This window comes from Pimephales promelas, chromosome 5 (assembly GCF_988280905.1).
Source record: "Pimephales promelas chromosome 5, fPimPro1.hap1.1, whole genome shotgun sequence".
In the NCBI taxonomy this organism is placed as follows: Eukaryota; Metazoa; Chordata; class Actinopteri; order Cypriniformes; family Leuciscidae; genus Pimephales; species Pimephales promelas.
The window spans coordinates 13,142,098-13,163,840 of record NC_142773.1 but is presented as its reverse complement, the minus strand read 5'-3'; the positions used below and the strand labels follow the sequence as shown (position 1 = coordinate 13,163,840).

Below are 21,743 nucleotides of genomic sequence, written 5' to 3'. Positions count from 1 at the left end.
AGGACCAAGGGATTCTCCCCAAGGGGAAATCCACTCTGCACGATCAAATTCACGTGGCGCTGCCTTCGTGCTCTGGTCATGTGGAAAGAAACTTGGTTCCTGTCCAATGCTAATGACGGATGCTTCCCTTACGGGGTGGGGGGCGGTAATGAGCGGTCGTCCAGCCCAAGTTCCGTGGGGTTCGTGCGTATTATACGGCAAAAAGTCCATATCATATGCACGCGAAAAACGCGTACCATATACACGCAAAAACTGTTTTTGCCGTATAAATGCCACGAGAAATGACATTCGTGCTTTAGATACGAACTTTCATGAGATCGGGCTCGCCCCACTGGGGTTAGACCCTATGGTACAGCCGTGGCCGAGGTCACATCTGTACGCCTTTCCCCTGACTGCTCTGCTCTTAACTGACCGGCCCATTATCTACATGGATATTAAAACGACCATCAATTTGGACTTTGTCTAGAGCCAGTACTAACTCTGAAAGAAAATCAGCAAATTCTTTGATAAAATCTGAATTGTGCCCTGGGTGCCTATATACACTTGCCAGCACAAAAGTCAAACAGGATTTATCACTTACACTACATAACATTACAGAAAGCACCATCACTTCAAATGAATTAAACTAAATGTCTGGTAATACTGAAGATATTGCTATGAATAATAGCAGTACCTCCCCCTTTTTCTTTAAAACGAGCCTTATGTTTATAGTAGTAATCTTGCGGGATGGACTCATTTAAAGTAATGTATTTTTTATTTGATTTGATTTATTAGACAGTAAAATAAAAATAAAATAAATGCATAACAAGATGCCATCAAAATGACAGCATACATTTATCAGAACTGTCGAGGATAACACATTAAATTTACAAAACTTATTTCCATTGTGGTCCTCGTTGTAGTCTAATAAAGATGGCAAGCAAGCTACAGATGACTCAAGGGTACCTTGTATAAACCAAAATAAACACAAATACATACACATCAAGATAAATACTCCTTAGGACTACATAAAAACTAAGTCTAATTAGCATTTAGCAACCATTCGCCACATCACATGCTTGATTAAAACAGCAATCTGACTGGCTTAACTTAATCTCAACAGGGAATTTGTTCCATTCCATTGCTGTCATGTACAAAAACCCAGCACATCTAGGTTATGGTCGGTAATCATATCATTAACAAAAAGTGCTTTTGAGCTTTATCATTTGTTCATCTGCATTATATTTGTTTTTTATTTATTGAACATCAATTACATTTTTAAATGGGTTTCGGAGTTTTTTTGTATTTCCTAGTTTGGGGAACAGACAGTCTCTATTTGATGATAGGTGAAAGAGCCAGAGCCTGACGTGAGACCGCTAGCAGACAGTCGGTTTAGCTAGTTCTTGACCTGAGCCTCATGTTTAAATGCTTTTCTAGGCTGTGAATATACAAATAGCTTTCAACTATAGATCAATGTTAAAATGGGATTGTATTTCTTGTTGAATGCAATAAGGACATAATAAAATTAATTTATTAATTTATTTATTTACCAATCATAAGTAATTAAATCACAAATGTAATTAACATGCGATTAAAACTGTAGCTGTACACGAGTAGATAGCTGTATGAGGACACAGACAGCAGATGAGAATGCAGCAGCATTCAGACTGTGGACTCTCAGTAAACATAAAGTTAGTCATTAACACACTTTAAACATCACATTCTCCATTCCTGTTCCATTCTTATTGTTCAAAATGTAAGTAAGCATTTTTATATAATTATTTTATATTTTATTATATATATATAATTATTGAGGGTTAGTTACAGTAAGTCTTGCAGTCATGACGTTTCTGTGGTGGATATTAATGAACTCGCAAATATAATTCCTATTAGGATTTATCTCAGCCACCATTATTTGTTCAGCGAAAGGTTTGTTGGAGTTCAGTTAACTAAGGCTGTTTGTGTTGTGCTGTCCTGTTGGATTAGAGACAAAGCAGAATGACAAAATTGAGCAGAGACTAATTCAAGCTAAAACATTTCAAAGTTTTTGTTTCATGTGTTTTCGAATGTAGTTCTCACCTGAGGACAAATCTGGCCTCTAACTATCCTGCTCATATTTTGGAATACGGTAAGAATGATTTTTCTCTGTTATTGACAGTCACTCTTCTGAATGTGAGTTATTATCCACATATCTCTATCCAAACTATCTGTTTAACTCTACTTCAGGTATAGTTTTAGATTTCTGTCTTGCTTTATTTACAGGGTCTGTTGCCATAATGAGGAGCCTCTTCCTCTGTATCTCAGTGCTGGTTGTAATGTGGTCTGATTGGGCTCTTTGCAAGTCAGGTATGAGGTCAATATCACTTATTGCAAAGCGTATGTATTATTCTTATGAATTTGTTAAAAGCTGGTGACCTTTTGAAAATGTAAACATTTGGGGGAAATATTTGTGCCACATTAGAACATTACATATTGCCACATAGTAAGTGCATACTCATCATGTTTGTGCCATTACCTGATTACGCATAACTTGTGCAAATAAATGGCGGCACATCAGTGGGCACAATAAATTCTTAGTGAATTACCCTGTTAATAAAAATAAAGAAATAAAACAATTCAATAAAATGATTTGTAGCACGCAAGACAAAGTAAAGTAAAGCATTCAGCTTAAAAGTAATTTGGAAACTCACTCCAAGTGCTTTGCACATTAATCCCTGTGGTCATCTTGGTCAGTATTTTTTAACAGCCCAAAAGCACACATGCTCCTGCGGTCGAGAAGAGCCAACACTTTTATGGAGGAAGTAAAGGCCCCTTCATTGGAGCGGGAGTGTAGGGAGGAACTGTGCGATTTTGAAGAAGCGAGGGAAATCTTTAAGACGAGGGAGGCCACGGTTGGTAATGTCAGCTTTTATCTACATTTTTCCCCCCTAAGTTGTGATCCACTGACTAATTTTTTGTCTTGCAATTTTTTACCTCCTCGGAATGGTACGAATTGTCTTGTAGTTGGAATTCTGGACAGCGTATAAAGGTTGGTTAAGTCTGTGTTGTGGAATAGCTTTCTAGGGCATAATAACTGGTGGCACTCATTAGGTGTTCTGTACCCTTAGATGGAAACCAGTGTGACTCGAATCCATGTGTTCATGGGCAGTGTGTGGATCTGTTACAGGATTACTCCTGCACCTGCAACTCTGGATTTGAAGGGAGACGATGTGACCTACGTGAGGCTCTTGCTTTCTTAATCCCTCTTGTGCTTTTCAGACCATTTTTGACCAAAGCATTTAGCATTTTTTTTTCCTTTCTAAAATTTTTTACCCTCTGAATGGTAAAATGCTCAAAAAGTGGTTATCAGGTAATAAATGGATTATAACTACAGCATAAATATAATTTTGTACCCTAAAATCCCCTGAAAATATTGAATAAAAAAAATTGAACTACAATATAGTTCATTAATTTCACTGGGGAAAAAAGTCAATAAAGTCAATTAAATAAATAAGTACATTTTACATGTTCAAATTTCTATCCATTGGTCAAAATGTACAATTTAAATTTACATAATTTGATCTGTGACACAGCTTTCGTCCACGGTTTGAACCACGAAGAAGAAACGTAAAAAAAAAAACAAAGGCAGTATTTCAAACTGAGTAGCAGCGTAATAGTGTGCAAACACCAGACAATGAACAGAAAGCACCGGAGATCTTAAATACACAAGATGACAAACTAAATGCAAACAGGTTAAGTCAAGTCAAGTCATCTTCATGGTGCTTTTAACCACACTGTAAAAAAAAAAAAAAAAAAAAAAAAAAAGTTGAGAAAACTGAAATGTTTAAGGCAACCAGCTGCAGGACATTTTTGAGTTTTTTTGAGTACAAACATTTTCATGTTAAATTGTTGAATAAACTTTAAAAACAGAATTTGTCAAACAAAATGTAAGTTGGATTTTTTTGTAGATTATTCCAAAGCTGCTTTACTGTGATAATAGGAAATAAGTAACAGATTGTTTTGGCTTTATGACAGCTCTAGAATAAAGTTATTTTTAAAGTGTAGCTGACCTAATTTATGTAGCCTAAAATTTAATTATAGAAGTCTATAGTGTGTTACATGTATGCTAGTTCAAAGAGATGTGTTTTTCGTCTAGCTTTGAACTGACAGAGTGTGTCTGCTTCCCGGACAATATTAGGGAGACTGTTCCAAAGTTTTGGTGCTAAATAGTAAAAGGATCAACCGCCTGCAGTTGATTTGGATATTCCATCAAATCTAATTAATCATTTAATGAATAATCATGGGAACTAACTATAGTGGTGGGAAAATGAGAACAAAGGAAAACTAACCAGAGAACGAAGGCTGGTAGAACAGAACACAGTGAAAATGACACCAAGAATAAACTCTGCGAAGCAGATGTTTATTCTACGATAACAACTGTCTGGATGTACATTATCCTGTACATTATCCTTATTACTTGCCACATAAGTAAATAATTAGACACAAAATATTGACTTGAGTTAAAGTATTTGACTTCGGATACCTTGATGAGCCTGTGTTATCAGTTTTTACCAGTTGTTATTGGAGAATAAAATACAGGTAGATGGTGTGATTGACCAATCAGAATCAAGTATTCCACTGAGCCATGTAATAGATATAAACATACTTCCCCAGTTGATTAATCACAATAAATTAGGACATTTGTTTTGTATTACAAGTTTTCGGAAATGTTATGTTAAATATGCAAACGAGGCATTGTGTAATTAAATATGAACTTATATTGCAAGACAGGTTCAAAACGTCTTGGTTACGACTGTGACCTCTGTTCTCTGAGACACAGTGATCAATGACACTACTAGTGTATACCCAGAAGCAGTGTTGGGTGTAACTAATTACTAAGTAATTAGTTACTGTAATTTCATTACTTTTCCCTTGAAAATGTAAAGTAAGGGATTACTCTTCATTTATCTGTAATTTAATTACAGTTACTTCTGATGTAATTGAGGTAAATACTGTGTATAGATCAATCCGATCTCACAGTGATCCGTGTGCATTTTATGAGGAATCTAAATATTACGACCGTACAAATTCGTATGAATTATTGTATATGTATGAAAAAAGTGTGAAATGTCATGAGATCAGACATAAAACAATAGTGGGTTTAACATCAAAATGTAGCCTATTGTCTGATGCTAAAAAGTATGTTTTTATAATGTAACCTTCTCCACCTTGGTCAGTTTAAGGATAATTCATGCAATTTTATAGTATTTATTTGAAAGAAACAGATTCATGTTTCAGCTGGTTGAGATTGATATGGGATTTTGAAAGTAATTAGTAATTAAAAGTAATTAAATACTTTTTAGAGAGAGTAATTAGTACAGTAATCTAATTACACTGTTGAAGAGGTTATTAGTAACTAGTAATTAATTACTTTTTTAGAGTAACTTACCCAACACTGCCCAGAAGTATACAAGGGGTGCCCAGAGAACATGTCATCCACTTATTGTCTGAAGGGACTGTTCAGCAGGCATGGTGAACGAAGAAGTGTCTGGTTCCCTAATCTCAGGGAACAGAGGTTACAGTCGTTCCTTTTCGAAAGTGAACTCACACTGTGTTGATGAAGCTATGGGGAACGTATACAATCCCACCATTCTGAGGGGAGTGCATGTCAAAAAGCTGCTCAAAGGCTTGGAACCAACAGCTTCCATGGAAGGGTTTCCTTTAAGGGAATATGGCCAGGGGGTCCGAAAGGAGTCCTGTACAGTTACTTTCTGGGGGGAACATAAAGTCAACTCCACATGCCAACAGGGAGCCAAATTACTGAGCTAGTCTTTCCTAAAACCTTTCCTAAACAGAGTCTCACAAAATCCAATAGGAAAAAAAAACTGCAATTAATGGCAAATGAGGGGAGGGACTCAATCCTGGATCTACACAGTGCTCCAAAGGGCTGTGGAGGCTGGACACTCTAAAGGGACCCTAATGGGGGGGGGGGGGGGGGTACTGACCAGTCTCTGGGCTAAAATCAGGGAGGCTCCATGGGGCCTGCAACATGATACTTAATGCCTTTGCAATGCTAAGCATCCAACTCGCCTTCAAGGAGGCCTGACGTAAACTACTGCTCTAGTAGAACTAGAACTACTGCTCTAGTATATGTTGGCCTGACGTGGCCAACGCTTGATTTTGTAGTTTTATCTGGAGCTTGACAGAGCGGTGGGCTCAGTACAAAAACTCCTGACAGGGAGGAAGGCATCTCACACAGAAATGTCTGTTTTGATGCTCGGATGAACGGTGGCCTGAATAGAAATTTTTCAAGACCAACCTGTTCACTACCACAGACTGGCACTTCCGACTATACAAGCCTGACGACTCTAAATCAGAAGAGGCCTATGGGAAGAGTATGCATAGCCTACCTACAAGTATATGGAAACTTCAGGGTCCTATTTAAACTTCTATAAAAACCCTATCAAACAGGTCAACTATTCAACCTTACTAGAGAACTCTTGTAAAGGGAGGAGACCTACAGAGCTCAACCTGCTGCCCGTAGAACGATGGCCTAAACGACATTCAAAAAATGGAGGCCTATCACCATAAAGAGACGAGAGATGGATAGACGAGGTGAGAGAAAAAGAGATGGAAGCATAAGGAGCGACAGATACGAGAGAGGGGAGAGAAGAAAAAAACGAAATCTTGGTCCGGTTCCTGCCATCTGGTCCTCCACCAGCAGGGTGATTTTCTCCGCGATGCCTGGCGGTGGTGCTGGATAGCTCTCGGTGGGCGGCTCGACACTCCTCTGCTGCCTGGTGGACAGCGACGGCTTCTCCGGACACAGGCAGTCGGCAGGAGTCACCCGTTCTATGCTCCTCCCCATCATGGCGGAAAACAGCAGGCTCTGACCTCAGGCAAACGGCGGCGACTCCTCCGCTCCCTCACGGACAGCAGCCGCCCCTCCAGGACCCAGCCGGCCGGCAATAAGCTCATCCGTCCCCCTGGCAACTCACTCCAGCACACCGCCTCGAGCGTCCATGGTGACGGACTCTGCTCAGCCATGCTCGATAGCACCGCAGATTCCCCACAACGGCAAGGACTCTTTGACAGCACATTCCTCCTTCTTCCCGGGTTTTGGGACCAGTGTAATGAGATGTTGTGGAAAGAAGGAGGTGGGAACCGGCGAACATTCAACAGTCTTTAATACAATAAATAAAATAAATTCAAAACGAAAGTAAAAGACAGCAGCCCCCCCACGGACGACTGCTGTCACATATATCAAAATAAAACACAACATAAATCCAGGCCTGGTCTCTCTCACTCCTCAATGTCATGCTCCTATTTGTATGCTTCCGCTCCTCCGTGAGGGATACGACACTGTTGCGTCGCACAGGTATCGCTCATTATTAGTCACCCCTCTCTCACGGCCCCAAAACATATATAAAGATATATAAATAAATAAATCGCCATGTTTTGTGGAATAAAATGTTATAAAAATCAGGTGAATGAAAAAAAAACACTCTTTAAAAACTTTCTGAATATAGATATGAATACAACTGGTAAGTTTGGCGTATGCAGGCTAAGTGTTATACATGCAGTGAGGAAAAAAATAATTTTGAGAAAGATATGCACTGTATTTAAAGTCTGTACAATGCATACATAAATAGATATAAATAAACAGATAAATAGAATAAATAGCTAAACAAAAAATACAAAAAATACTTTAAATACATGTTGCAGCATAACTAATGATAATTTATGTGATTTGGTATTTGAGCTATACTGCAGTCAACCACAATTGACAGCTGCAAATGAATCTCTTTGGCCTTACTGCACTTTTGTCTGCTTGGTCAGTGTTTTTTGATATGCTGTGTCACAGCAGATTTGGGGCATTTAATAGTGGACATCTTGAGTTAAAGAGCAGGTGTGTGTTGAGGTCATGGTGATAAATGTCCTGACAGCAGTTCTGTGGTTTTGTCCTCAGCAAGGACAGCCTCTAACTGCTCTGTGAACAATGGGGATTGTGATCATGAATGCCACGAGAGAGAGGATGGTCTTGCTCGCACGTGCAGTTGTATTGAAGGATACCAACTCCAAGACAACTCTAGAAAATGTACTCCCAAAAGTAAGTTACCTCAACAAAACGCACAAATACAAACTATACAGACACTGGTGATTTTGTATCCACAATGCACATTTGCATTTGTACTCAAGATTGTACTTTAGGAATTTTAATTGATATAATTAGAAATACCCACTAATGAATAATACTGGGAAGGACTCTGAAGAGAAATCTGAAGAGAAATCTCATCTTGAGAAAAAAGTTCTTTGACCCTTAATAATAATTATTTTCTAAAGCCATTTGACAAAATGAATTATGGTCTATGCATTTTTTCATATACAGATGAAGCTTCATGTGGCCAGATTCGGATTGTAAAGTCATTCTATAAAAATAAGCCTTTAGTAGGTTTACAGCCATGGGTCGTAGGAGGTACAGTTGGCAAAAAGGGAGAGAGTCCCTGGCAGGTAGGCTATTTGTGATTCATTCAATACGTGTGTAATCATAATAGAGCCAAATGTTTTATTAGAGCTGACAGATGTCATATTTTATTCCAATACTCAGCCAGAACATATTTTGTGCTTCACTGTATAAACAATAATGTGTTTTGCAGGCTCTTATACTAAATAATCAAGGCAAGTTTCACTGTGGTGGAGTTCTGATTGACGAAAACTGGGTTCTCACTGCTGCTCACTGCCTAGAGACAAGTACAAGGTTCAGTGTCAGATTGGGTATGTGATGCAATTTGAAGTATTTTTTATCCTCCCATAGATTTACATTTTTAGAAGATGCACTACTATAGCAGTGAGAGATGTTGTTTATTAAGCTTTAGAAGTTAAAAGAAATGCCAAAGTACAAGAAATTTGTTACAGAGTCTATACAATGTTAAAGTATAGTTCACCCAAAAATGAAAATTCTGTGAATCATTTTACTCACCCTCAATTTCTTCCAAACCAGTATGATTTTTTCTTCTGCTGAACACAAATGGATATTGGATATTTTAAAGACTGTTTGTAACCAAACAGTTGATGGACCCAATTGACTTACATAGTATGGGGGGAAAATACTATGGAAGTGAATGTGGCCAATCAACTGTTTGCATAATTTTAAAATAATGACAGGATTTTTAATTTTGGGGTGAACTATCCATTTATATTTTATTATCACATAAAATGTCCTAACTACTTGACGGATAGCACTGAAAAAAATGTCCTGAGAAATCCCACTTTGTTTCTGTTGCAGTCCTAATCTCTGTAAAAAACCAAACCTTTTTAACCAGTCAGAAAAAGTGTCCATCCATAAACACCTTAAAGCTTTGAATAATAATTGTATACCTTCAGGTTCCCGGGTGTCTTTGGAGAACGTGTGATTGGAAATATGGGTGAGAGGTGGTCTATTTCAATGGCTAAGTCGGGAGAATTTCACCCATTTCAACATTAATCTTTATTGAAAGTGGATCATATATGTATATGTGCTCTCGCTGCGTGCTATGACAGTCCATAGCACGCAGCGAGAGCACATGCACAGCAGTCCGCCTCAGCTCGAGCCATTCCGGGCTCCTCGACCGCAACAAGCAGCCGCCTCCTGCTCGCAGTTTCAGAACTAAACAGAATCATATCATGTTTAGTTTCTTCCGTCATTGTCATACTTCCTAACTCCACAGCACTTGTTAGCTTAGCTTCCAAACACAAGATGGCTGATATTGATTCATTATCTGCAAGTGAAGTCACACCCACTGATCTGTAATAGGCCTGTAGGGTAATCTTTGTAGTCTCTACAGATTCCAATGAAAAATGACTTCCTGCTTATTATGATGCAAAATTACTATTTTTACATCATAATAAGCAGGAAGTAAAACACTTAAATCCTTATTTCTCCCATCTCAGGGGAAAATAAGGGAATAAACCATGACCATTTAAAAATCTGACTGGGTTTCTAAAGATACAAAGCTTAATGCAAATGGGTGAAGTGTCCCTTTAATGAAAAGAATTATCATGAGCTCTGTCATGGACACTAGCATGTATGCCATCTTCTGGCAAGACACAGGAATTCATTTGGTGCAACCGTCACAGTGCATAATGGGTATTCTACAGCCATTTACAGTACATTAGTTGAATGCTTGTTATTGCGGTGCATTATGGGACTGAATGAGTGCACTCGATAACATCCACTGTGGTTTCGGACGCCACTACAAATGGCTGTCCCCTCAAATAGTGCCATATTTAAGGCTAAAGGGGGAGAAACTTCCAAGACAGGTGTTAAAAAAAAATATTTCAAGGCTTTTGCATTCTCTCACAAAAGTTCAGCCGTCCCACAAGGAACTTTGCGTTCTCTCGCAATAAATTTGGAGTTTCCCCCCCAAAAAATCACATTGACTTGCAAAGAACACAAAAGATTTGTGAACCTTTGTGAACGTTTCTCAGGGAAACGCAAACACTTTGCGAATTGTGAAGCTTGTATTGTTGTTAATACTTTAATATGAATTATTAAAAAGTTTATTAGTGTAAATTTGTCTAAATAATCTTAACCAAGTGGGATGGCCATCTCTGCAGGTGACTATGACCGGTTAAGGAAGGAAAATACTGAGAAGACCCTTCCTGTCAAACAACCAATCTCCCACCCTGAATACAACCCTTATACAGTGGACAATGACATAGCTCTGTTGCGCTTGGCTACACCAGCCACATTTTCCACATACATACTCCCAGCATGCCTCCCCAGTCAGGAGCTGGCAGAACGAATGCTGCATCGCAACGGTACCATAACGGTCGTCACTGGCTGGGGGAAGGACAACGAGACTGCTAATCATTTCAGTTCAACTCTCAACTTCATTGAAATTCCTATTATGGACAAAAACGAGTGTTCAAGGCATATGATGAACAACCTCACTCAGAACATGCTATGTGGGGGAGTGCTGGGACAGAACAAAGATGCTTGTGAGGGGGACAGCGGGGGTCCAATGATGACACTCTTTCACGACACATGGTTCCTCGTAGGTCTGGTGTCCTGGGGAGAAGGCTGTGGGCAAAGAGACAAGCTTGGCATCTACACCAAAGTGTCTAGCTATTTGGATTGGATAAACAGTGTTCGTCAGGGGTGGGATAAAGTCTAGCCTATACCCTGTTCTGCATATCATAGAAAACATAAATATGAATCGGAAACAAATCAATGTACTCACTACAGTTTTTCCGATATAGAGATTGGCAGTTAATAAACACATAAATGCAAGATGCTCTTATTTTCCTGTTATCTGCATGTTTAAGGAAATCAAGCTGTAAGTCAAATGAGGAGTTCAACTAAACAAATGTTACATATTATGTGTTTTAATGAGTATATAAAAGTAGCACACACTTGCAAAGTCTCGTTATTTGATTTCTTTATTGGGTAAAAGAAACATGTATAATAAGAGGGATTAATATTGTAATAAACCTAGACTAGTGTTGTCAAATTGTCACAGCTAGAGTAATTCACTCTACACAAGTAAGCAGCACCACAGAACTACAGAAAATAATCTTTATTTTATACAATTCAGTTAGTGACCAAACATTTCAGAGTGGTTCAGGCTCTTGAATTACCAAACACGTATGCAAGTCAGGGGCGAATAACACCACAAGAGATCATGCTCCACAGAAAACACCGTCATCAATAAGCACACACACGTCAATCCCGTAGGACACTGCACACGTTCAAAATGCACGTGAACTTCAAACCTAAGACGCCCTCCGACTACTACACAAAGATTTAGTTCATCATAACCCTCCCACCCCGTCATGAAATGATTACACTACCAGCTTTAAAACAAATCACACACTCACACTCACACACACACAATAATACTTCTAAAATTCAACACTTAACTCTCCCAGGATGTAAGACCCTCCCCCGGGGTCTAGGCTTTGGCGCTGGTTGGCAAGGGGGAAAAGCAGACGCCAGTCCAGCGCTCAGAAGGTTTCCGAACTATAGCGGGAACGGAGCACCCCTTGCTGAGAAGCCGCGCACTGCCCACGCACTCCTATACCCAGCCTTATCTATCGGTTATCCCGCTAGACTATCTTCACCGCCGGCAGCCCTAATTAGCATGCGAACGGCACCCACCCCCCAACCTTGAGTGCAGTAGGCATTTGCAACAACAGCCCGCTTCTCAGACGCCCCGTCACTGTGCTCACCTCTCTCTTTAATCCCTCGGGTGACATTGAAATTTGCACTAATTACTGCTTCCTGGACCTTCCCATTCATCAGTGATCAGGTGAAAACACTCACTAAACTCAACCCACTCCTCCACTCCACCCACGCCACTCATAACAACACATTCATCCACCGTCACTTCATTACACTCCCCCCACCCATAGGGCAGACTCGTCCTCGAGTCGAATTCAAAACATTTCATAGTCCAGGGACCATACTGGTGCCCTCCTTGATCGTCCTTGGCGCACTTCTTTGGGTAGCAATGCACCTTGCTGGGCCTCCCCGGTCATTGCAGAATGGCTAGTCATGGATGTTTGCATCTCCCCAGTATATGAAGATTCTTGACCACCTTGGTTCTGTGTGTCCCGAGCTGGCCGGCCTCTTTGCCATTGTGATCCCATTAGGGCAGCACCGCTTCCTGATACCTCGCTTGTGACTGGGGGTACTTCGGATCTGGCCCCTGGCACTACCACCTCCCTCTCTCGACCCTCTGCAGCAATTGAAGTCTGCAGCCCGGTCTCTTTAGGTGGAATGCCAGTTATCCGTGGCCTCTCTGCACCCTCTTGGTTGATTACCTCTGTTACAGAAGAAAGACATGGTTTCAGTCGGTTAAAGTGCACCACTATTTCTGTCCCCCCCTCAACTGGCACAAGTCTATATAAAACTTCAGTTATCCTCTCTGTGACTTTATAAGGCCCCTTAAACCTTCGTTGTAATTTTGGGCAAAGACCCTTTTTCCTAACCTTCCCCCGAACCCACACCAATTCTCCTTCTGAGTAGTACTGGAAATGTGCTCTGAAGTCATATTCTCCCTTCTGCTTCACAGAGGCTCTTAACTGATGGCCCTTTACCGCCTCTACTACTGTGGACAATGTCTCCAGCAATCTAGACACATACTCTGAAACAGAAGAGAATATTTCCCCACCACCTAGGTTAAGCATGACATCCACAGGAAGGATGATCTCTTTCCCGAAAACCACTTTGTAGGGTGTAAACCCAGTACTGGAGTGAACGCTGCTTCTATAGGCCATCATCACATAAGGCAACAGGATGTCCCAATTAGCTTGGTTCTCATCTACAAACAGAGACAACATGGAGGCCAATGTTCTGTTAAACCTTTCAACCATTCCATCAGATTGAGGATGATAGGGTGATGTCCTAGTCTTATGAATGTTCAGCAACTGGCACACTTCTTTAAATAACCTGGATTCAAAATTTCGGCCCTGATCTGTATGGATTATCCTAGGGGCTCCGAAGCGGCACACCCACTGTTCAACCAACAACTTGGCCACTGTCTCAGCTTCCTGATTAGGAAGAGGGAATGCCTCCGTCCATTTGGAAAAATAATCCCCAATAACTACAATATATTTGTTTCCTTTGGGGGTTTCGGGGAGAGGTCCCAAAATATCCAACGCCACCCGCTCATGTGGCCTCAATGCTACCACCGATTGGAGTGGGGCTCGCCACTGTTTCCCCCCGGCTTTTCTAGACCCACAGTCCACACATTCACTGCACCATCGCTTCACATCCCCAAACCAGCCCAGCCAATAGAAACGGTCTTTCACTTTTGCTTGTAGATTCTGTATTCCCAAGTGTCCACCTGTAACATCATTATGCAACTGTCTTAAGATTTCTGCCACCATCACAGTGGGAATAACCACCTGAACCTGGTTTGCAGCATCCGAATTTGATGGAGGAACCCTCACTAACCGGGAGCCCTGCATTTGTAATTGGGACCATACCTGTGCATACTTTTGTAGATCGTCCGGTGGTTGCAAACCAGTCCTTCCCTCTTTTTTTAAATCAATGATCTTTTTCAACTCTGCATCTTCCCACTGTGCCTGAACCAACTCATCCCCTTCCCACCCGGGAATTAAACTAGTCGGTACATTTTGTACTGCAGCTATTACTGGCCCGCCTCGTATCTGTGGGGCTGTGTCCAGGGGCCCTGGGATTGACAGATAAGCAGGCAGCCTAGAAAGGGCGTCAGCATTAGCATGCCCTCGTCCAGGGCGGTGAACAATTTTATATTGGAAGCTTGCCAATTGCTCCACCCACCTGGCTAACTGTCCCTCTAAACCCTGGAAATTATGCAGCCACCTCAAGGAATTATGATCCGTTCTCAAAACAAATTCCTTACCCAACAGGTAATGTTTAAAATGTCTGATGAACGTGACCATACTTAACAACTCCTTCTTGGTGGCGGCATACTTTCTTTCCTGCTTAGTAAGGGCTCTGCTGGCATAAGCTATAACATGTTCACACCCCTCCTCTTCTTGTGACAACACAGCCCCAATACCTGCGTCACTTGCATCCGTATCTAAAATGAAGGTTTTGGAAGGATCAGGATATATAAGAACAGGTGCTGACATTAAACTTAGTTTGAGCTGTTCAAAGGCTGTATGACATGCCTCTGTCCATTTAAACCGCCTACCTTTTTCAGTGAGTTGGTGCAGGGGGCGAGCAATCTCAGCAAACCCCCTCACAAACCTCCGATAGTATGAAGCTAAACCCACAAAGCTCCTGACCTCTGTCTGATTTTTGGGCACCGGCCACTGACGCACAGCCTCCACTTTAGCAGGATCCGCTTTCACCCCCTTTGATGAAATGATATGCCCCAAATACTGCACCTGAGTGGCAAACAAGTTACACTTATTGGGCTTGACTTTAAGGTTAGCCTGTCGTAGTTTTATTAAAACTTCGTCCAGGCGGCCTAAATGCTCCTGAAATGTCCGTCCGAATACAATGATATCGTCCAAGTACACCAGACAGGTAGTCCACTGAAGATCTGCCAGCACCAGATCCATCAGTCGCTGAAATGTACTTGGACTATTGCAAAGACCAAAACTAAGGACATTAAATTCAAACAGACCTTGCCGAGTAATAAAAGCAGTCTTATGTTTATCCCTAGGATCCACCTCCACCTGCCAGTAACCACTGGCTAAATCAAGAGTGGAGAACCAGCAAGCTTTACTCAGACTGTCAAGGGCATCATCGATCCGTGGCAACGGATACGCGTCCTTCCGGGTTACATCGTTTAACTTACGATAATCTACACAAAAACGGAGGCCGCCATCACGCTTGTGTACCAAAACTACTGGAGCTGCCCATGGACTTTGAGAAGGCTGAATTATGTTATTTGCCAACATTTTCTTTACATGGTCAGACACCTCCTGTTGTAAATGGAGGGGAACACGACGGGGTGGCAACTTCACAGGCTTCGCATCCCCTGTATCGATCTGATGCAGTGTCAGGTGAGTTCTCCCCAAATCCCCCTCCCCCTCACTAAACACAGACATATTTCTTCGTTACAGCTCCCGAATATCTACTATGTCAGATGGAGTAAAATTCTTCTGATGCAACCCAAAATGAGCCATAAGCTTGTCAACAGACCAAGGCTCATTTGGGCCATCCTCATCCTCACCCGTCCCCAAATGTTCAGCCCTACAGCCCACCTCAATGTCAGTATGTAAAGTTCCCAGCCTCATACCACCCTTTAATGTAAGAACATCTTTAGTTACATTAATTACTCGTACAGGCAGCCTACACCTCTCCACTCTACAGACCACCCGAGCGATCATTACATCACATTGGTTTGATAATGTGTCTGATGGTTCCAACATACCCTCACAACCGGCCACCAAGGAATTCTCCACCTTTCCGGCAATGATTGCCTCACTACGTGGGGGGATTAAAGTGTCTTCCAAGACGAAGACAGTCTGGGGCTTATCCATATCTGCCGAAACAATCAGGGGAAACATTTTACCCATTATTTGACACTCCTTTTTCCCAAAATCCACAACGGCACCATATTTACTCAAAAAGTCAAAACCCAAAAGAATATCCTGGGAAGGCACATCAGCTACCAAAAACTCCACAATTAATGCCAATGTATCAAACTGGCAGACGGTTTGCCATTTTCCCAAAATCCCCATCAACCCTCCATTAGCTGCAGACACATCACCATGATGTCCAGACAGTTCTGTTCCCCCCTTAGTGATTTCAAGCCAAAGTTGTTTTGGTATGACTGATAATGTTGCCCCACTATCTACCAAAAGAAGGGAGTCTGACGCACCTATTTTGGCTCCAATGTATCCAGAGCCACCCTGGTTGCTTACAAAGGCCTCATCTGTACCAATTCGCCGGGGGGCAGGCAGCGGGCCTACAGTGCCTGCCCCCTGTAGTTTCCCTGCAAATATGGGCAATCTCGTTTTATGTGTCTTGTACACCCACACTCCCAACAACCGCCCCCCACCCCTCTGGCTCGATCTACGGACCCTTGTGAACCACTGTTCCTGGGCTCTCGTGCCGGTTCCCTGGAAAATTGAGTGGGGGTAGGGTTTACCATAGACTGTTGAATGTTACTCACTGTCGTACGAAGAGATTTTACTTCCTGCCTTAATTCTTCCACCATTCCTAACATCACTTGCATTTGTTCATCACTTTTGGAGTTATTCTCCACCACTCCCCTTACTTTTGCATCAGACATCAGATGGGTTTGCTCCATATTCCTAAGAAGCTCTAATTCAGAAGCCAGAACAATTGCGTCTTCTAAGGTTTTAGGTTTTGCTCTACGCAGGCTGATACGGAAGTCACCAGTTGCAAAATGTGTAAGAAACTGATCTCTTGCCAACATATCACAAGTACAATTATCAGCTGTGGGGTAGGCTTTAGTGGCAAGACGCCTCAAGGCATTTCCGAATTCCCTTGCAGTCTCATTATGCATACGACGGCAGGCTGTAAATGTAGCCCTACTCCAGTCACTACTGTCACAGGGCTCAAAACATCTAGCCATAGCAGCTTTTAGCAACACGTAATTTCCCTTAGCATCACTGGGCAAACCACTATAAATATCTCTTGCACGCCCAGAGAGTAGAAGAGACATAAATTTAAGTTTTAAGGGTTCATCCCAATTATTTACATCAGCAGCTAGATCAAATTGCTCTGACCAATCAGACCACTCCCTGCCTACACCCGTAAATGTCTCAGGCATAAACACTGGCCGTGCAGTAGCTCTTAAGGGTCCCACATCCCTTGCACGGTCCACCTCTTCGGGGCTAGCATTATCCTCCCCCTGTAACATTCTACAACTAAGTCTAGGTTTTATAGATTCCAAAAAAAAAAAATTAAACACAATCCCACCGCTGCCACCAGTGTAATAAACCTAGACTAGTGTTGTAAAATTGTCACAGCTAGAGTAATTCACTCTACACAAGTAAGCAGCACCACAGAACTACAGAAAATAATCTTTATTTTATACAATTCAGGTAGTGACCAAACATTTCAGAGTGGTTCAGGCTCTTGAATTACCAAACACGTATGCAAGTCAGGGGCGAATAACACCACAAGAGATCATGCTCCACAGAAAACACCGTCATCAATAAGCACACACACGTCAATCCCGTAGGACACTGCACACGTTCAAAATGCACGTGAACTTCAAACCTAAGACGCCCTCCGACTACTACACAAAGATTTAGTTCATCATAACCCTCCCACCCCGTCATGAAATGATTACACTACCAGCTTTAAAACAAATCACACACTCACACTCACACACACACAATAATACTTCTAAAATTCAACACTTAACTCTCCCAGGATGTAAGACCCTCCCCCGGGGTCTAGGCTTTGGCGCTGGTTGGCAAGGGGGAAAAGCAGACGCCAGTCCAGCGCTCAGAAGGTTTCCGAACTATAGCGGGAACGGAGCACCCCTTGCTGAGAAGCCGCGCACTGCCCACGCACTCCTATACCCAGCCTTATCTATCGGTTATCCCGCTAGACTATCTTCACCGCCGGCAGCCCTAATTAGCATGCGAACGGCACCCACCCCCCAACCTTGAGTGCAGTAGGCATTTGCAACAACAGCCCGCTTCTCAGACGCCCCGTCACTGTGCTCACCTCTCTCTTTAATCCCTCGGGTGACATTGAAATTTGCACTAATTACTGCTTCCTGGACCTTCCCATTCATCAGTGATCAGGTGAAAACACTCACTAAACTCAACCCACTCCTCCACTCCACCCACGCCACTCATAACAACACATTCATCCACCGTCACTTCATTACAATATATTATTTGAGACATTCTAAAATACAGTAGAGTAGATTTGTTTATGATTTAAGAAATTGTAAAGGACGGCAATTTATATTTAGTTTTTAACTTAGTTTTAAAGTGAAAGAGCACAGTATACAATCACCCCAGAAAACAACATGCACTGGAGACATTCCTGAGTATGGACAGTAACAGATACTAAAGGGCCCGTTTACACAACACCGTTTTCAACTAAAACGGGAACTTTTATGCGTTTTGGCCATTTATTTAAATGGCAACTGCGTATTGGGATCCTGATCTGAAAACGCTTATCCTTTGACGTCATGCGCATGTAGTGACATCGCCATCTACTGGCCTGGCATGAATACAGCGTTTTTAATCGTTTTCGTGGATCCGTTGAAAGGGGATCGTTTTGACAAAGTTGTTGTCTGTACTCGTAACTTTTCAAAAGTGCAAAGGATAAACTTTTCAGTTTTTAGTACATCGCTGTCGTGTAAACAAACCCTAACCTAATTCCTATTCAAAACAAAATCATAGCGGGCAAAGGCATATTGCATAGAAAAAGGAAGCTGAGAAAATAAAGACAAACATCCTTTTAAAATGAACAGACCTCTAAAAAACTGTCCCTGAGGGGTGTTTTTTTTTGGTGGTTTTGGTCTAAAAAGCACACACAATTATAACATTATTTAAATATTTCACTTTAATTGCATCTATGAAAAATAAATAAAATCTTACTGAGATAACAGTTAGCAGAAGAAATTTGCAGGTTTTCTATGTTTATTAAAGGGCAGAAAAGTCTAGAAAAGGACCCTCCAAAGAGCCTTAATCCAGCTAAAATAATCTAACTTTACTTTCTTCAAACAACCATTCTGTTGGACAAAATGTAGGCTATGATGATTATATTTCTTAATATTTTATATTATTTTATAAATTACATAATCTCTAATTAATAAACAGATGATAGCCTACTCATACTGGAAGGAAGGAACCTGATTTTTATGTAATTCAAAAAAGTAATATACAATAGTTACATTTAAAATTAAAAAATGCAAATAAATTTCAAAACCTGAGCAGAATAATTTAAGGCACATATCCCTTATTTAAAGAGATTCATAATATTCAGCAAGCTTTAACAGTGAAGTGTCTAAGGCCTTAACTATATTCAAGCAACAGGTCTAATATTAACAACGACAACAAAAAAGGTTGAGAACGTAGTGTCAGAAAATGTTGGTAATGAAGTTAAAAAGGAGAAGGGTTAGATGACCTCCTGATCTTCAGCTCCTGTTCATATCGCTCCAGCTGAGTCCAAAATCCCGGGTTAGGCTCAACAACAGATCGGGCATTTTTTACTACCTGGTAGAACAAATAAGAATTACAGAAAAGTTAAACAACACTATATTCTGGCACAAAAATCTTGAATGTTGTGGTTTTCCATTATCAATTGGGCTACCAGTAACAATGATTATGATGATGAGTTGATGTCCTGTGGATGGATGCCTTTATTTTGTTAGAGCAAATTATACTTGTATATTATAAAAAACAAAAAAATATCAATAACAATCATTGCATGGAAAAATCAAGGATGAAATATCTACTAAAAAATAATCCTTAATATATATTAAAAAACAAAACAAAAAAACATACTGCACATATCCTGACTAGAATTGTTTGCTATCAGAATGAAACACTATACCTGGAAGGCATCTGTTAGGCTGAGACCCTGGTGCTTCATTAAATAGGCCACACAGACAGTAGCTGAACGACTGCGTCCATTCTTACAGTACACAACGGTCCGGCCTCCCCTTTCTGCCTCGCTTGCTATGGCATCAGCACAGCGATCAAAATACTTGTACAGGTCTTCATTAGGGTCATCATAGACGGGCACACGCAAAGTGCTGACCCGCATTGTGGTAAAGGGTTGCTGCTTTGACACATTGATACAGAAAGTGACCGCCTCCTTCTGGATGAGATCATTGTTGCAGGCTGACTGGGCATTGCTGATTAGCAAACAGTCTGTAACTAGGCTCAACTGTAGCATTTCTTGCTATATGGTGCCTGCATGTATGTGATGTGACTATATGTTTGTGCATGTATCTTGAAGAAACGTCATAAGTTATGAATGACTATCATCAACTAACATTGTTTCATATACTAAGCTCAGTGAAGACTAGTGTTATTATAACAGAGGTAGATGCATATGTCAGATATTAGAGTATTTTATATATAGCTAAATGCATCAGCAAGGAGATAGGTCAGATGTTTCACCCTAATGCCATTTCTAATGCCAAGTCTGGTGAGCTGTTGATTCAAACAGAGAGGAGAGAGAACAATGTCTGTTTAGAACAAACACATGCAAATGTAATATAATAAATGGAACAACAATTTTGTAAAGCAACCTAAATGTACACTGCATTTAAAATGTTAACTGGGCATGCTCGAACACCATGTTTAATAGCAGTGAAATGCTCAGCCTTCCACTCTCTTTCAAAACACTACATTAACATTAAAATCATATTAAGAAAGCATTCTGACCTGCAGATTGAGCGTAGGGATGATCCTCGAAGCGGATGTGTCGGTCAGGAACTCATCATCCTCCATCACAGAAGTCTCTATGGCAGAGAAAACAACAACGTGCAGTGATCTCACATGCGGCTGACTGACCCCGCCCATTGAACTCTCAATCTTCGCTGTCCTCTCGCTCTGACCACTGTGGGGTTAAAAATAGATCAGTTACTTGAAATCTAAACTTGCTAGACAACCAACTGAACCAGATTATGCCTGTTCTGCTTACGTTTTGTCAATGAAAACAGTCCGGAAAAAAAAATCTATATTTAAATAATAAATTTTTATTCCCAGTTGTACCTCATTTGTTTTATACTGAGATTAAAATAAATAAATAAATAAATAAATAAATAAATAAATAAATAAATAAATAAAGGGCTTTTCTGTTTATTTATAGTAATCTGATCTGATCATAGCGCCACCCAATGGACTGTGTTTCCCTTTCATTGTCATTGAAGGAAAAACCTTCTCATTGTTCATTTTATTATTATTTTTTAACTGAATAAATGCGTTTAAAACGACCTGGTAGTGAGTAGATGATGACAGAATTATTTTTTTGGGGTTAACTACCCACATAAACAAAGAAATAACTAAATAAATAGTCAAAAATAGGTAGTCGAAGTACAAATAGAGGTACTTATTATAAATAATGGGTAGAGAGCGTATGTGTGTTTTTAAATGTGTGTGTGTGTGTGTGTGTGTCCACTCTACGCAGATTATTTATAATAAGTACCTCTATTCGTTCATAAATAACGGGTTATTAGTATTTAGTAAGCTGTTTAATTAGCGTTTAGTAATAATCTGATGTATTTTTATTATACGGAGTAAACAACGCATTGCTCTCCACCGCGTTTGACTCATAGACAGTAAAGGTTTGACCATAGGGTTTGACTGACGGCCAAATTAATTTACTGCTATGACAAACATGCCGTGACGCAGTT

The 21,743-nt window shown here is 40.8% G+C and overlaps 2 protein-coding genes across 4 annotated transcripts; one reads left to right on the top strand and one right to left on the bottom strand.

Annotated features, from left to right (window-relative positions):
* The first annotated feature begins 1,655 nt into the window (after positions 1 to 1,655).
* On the top strand, positions 1,656 to 11,360 carry proca (protein C (inactivator of coagulation factors Va and VIIIa), a). 2 transcript variants are annotated; one of them, XM_039649585.2, is made up of 10 exons: positions 1,656 to 1,735; positions 2,052 to 2,107; positions 2,242 to 2,325; positions 2,713 to 2,870; positions 2,983 to 3,007; positions 3,087 to 3,197; positions 7,928 to 8,068; positions 8,348 to 8,469; positions 8,616 to 8,733; positions 10,555 to 11,360. In XM_039649585.2, the coding sequence occupies exons 3-10, from the start codon at positions 2,256 to 2,258 to the stop codon at positions 11,112 to 11,114; spliced, it is 1,305 nt and encodes a 434-aa protein (XP_039505519.2). In that variant the 5' UTR covers positions 1,656 to 1,735; positions 2,052 to 2,107; positions 2,242 to 2,255; the 3' UTR covers positions 11,115 to 11,360. The 2 variants fall into 2 exon arrangements, with proteins under 2 accessions (XP_039505519.2, XP_088987120.1); XM_089130994.1 differs by lacking the exon at positions 1,656 to 1,735 and having other exon boundaries at positions 1,988 to 2,107.
* A 1,255-nt stretch (positions 11,361 to 12,615) lies between these two features.
* dusp28 (dual specificity phosphatase 28) lies at positions 12,616 to 20,907 on the bottom strand. 2 transcript variants are annotated; one of them, XM_089130995.1, is made up of 3 exons: positions 19,934 to 20,426; positions 19,505 to 19,593; positions 12,616 to 12,764 (listed from the first exon to the last, which is right to left on the bottom strand). In XM_089130995.1, exons 1-3 carry the CDS (start codon positions 20,276 to 20,278, stop codon positions 12,710 to 12,712), a joined length of 489 nt encoding a protein of 162 aa, XP_088987121.1. In that variant the 5' UTR covers positions 20,279 to 20,426; the 3' UTR covers positions 12,616 to 12,709. The 2 variants fall into 2 exon arrangements, with proteins under 2 accessions (XP_088987121.1, XP_039505520.1); XM_039649586.2 differs by lacking the exon at positions 12,616 to 12,764 and adding an exon at positions 20,773 to 20,907 and having other exon boundaries at positions 19,327 to 19,593; positions 19,934 to 20,538.
* Between the last annotated feature and the right edge of the window lie 836 nt (positions 20,908 to 21,743).

Bases quoted from the DNA above. Each gene is read 5' to 3' on its own strand.
- dusp28 (XM_089130995.1), bottom strand. From the start codon at position 20,278: ATGCTACAGTTGAGCCTAGTTACAGACTGTTTGCTAATCAGCAATGCC. The intron at 19,594-19,933 runs GTATAGTGTTTC...TTGTTCTACCAG, and splicing joins GCCTAACAGATGCCTTCCAG to GTAGTAAAAAATGCCCGATC. The intron at 12,765-19,504 runs GTCATCTAACCC...CTTCTGTAACAG, and splicing joins CAGGAGCTGAAGATCAGGAG to AGGTAATCAACCAAGAGGGT.
- proca (XM_039649585.2), top strand. From the start codon at position 2,256: ATGAGGAGCCTCTTCCTCTGTATCTCAGTGCTGGTTGTAATGTGGTCT. The intron at 2,871-2,982 runs GTTGGTAATGTC...ATTGTCTTGTAG, and splicing joins TTAAGACGAGGGAGGCCACG to TTGGAATTCTGGACAGCGTA. The intron at 8,470-8,615 runs GTAGGCTATTTG...TGTGTTTTGCAG, and splicing joins AGGGAGAGAGTCCCTGGCAG to GCTCTTATACTAAATAATCA.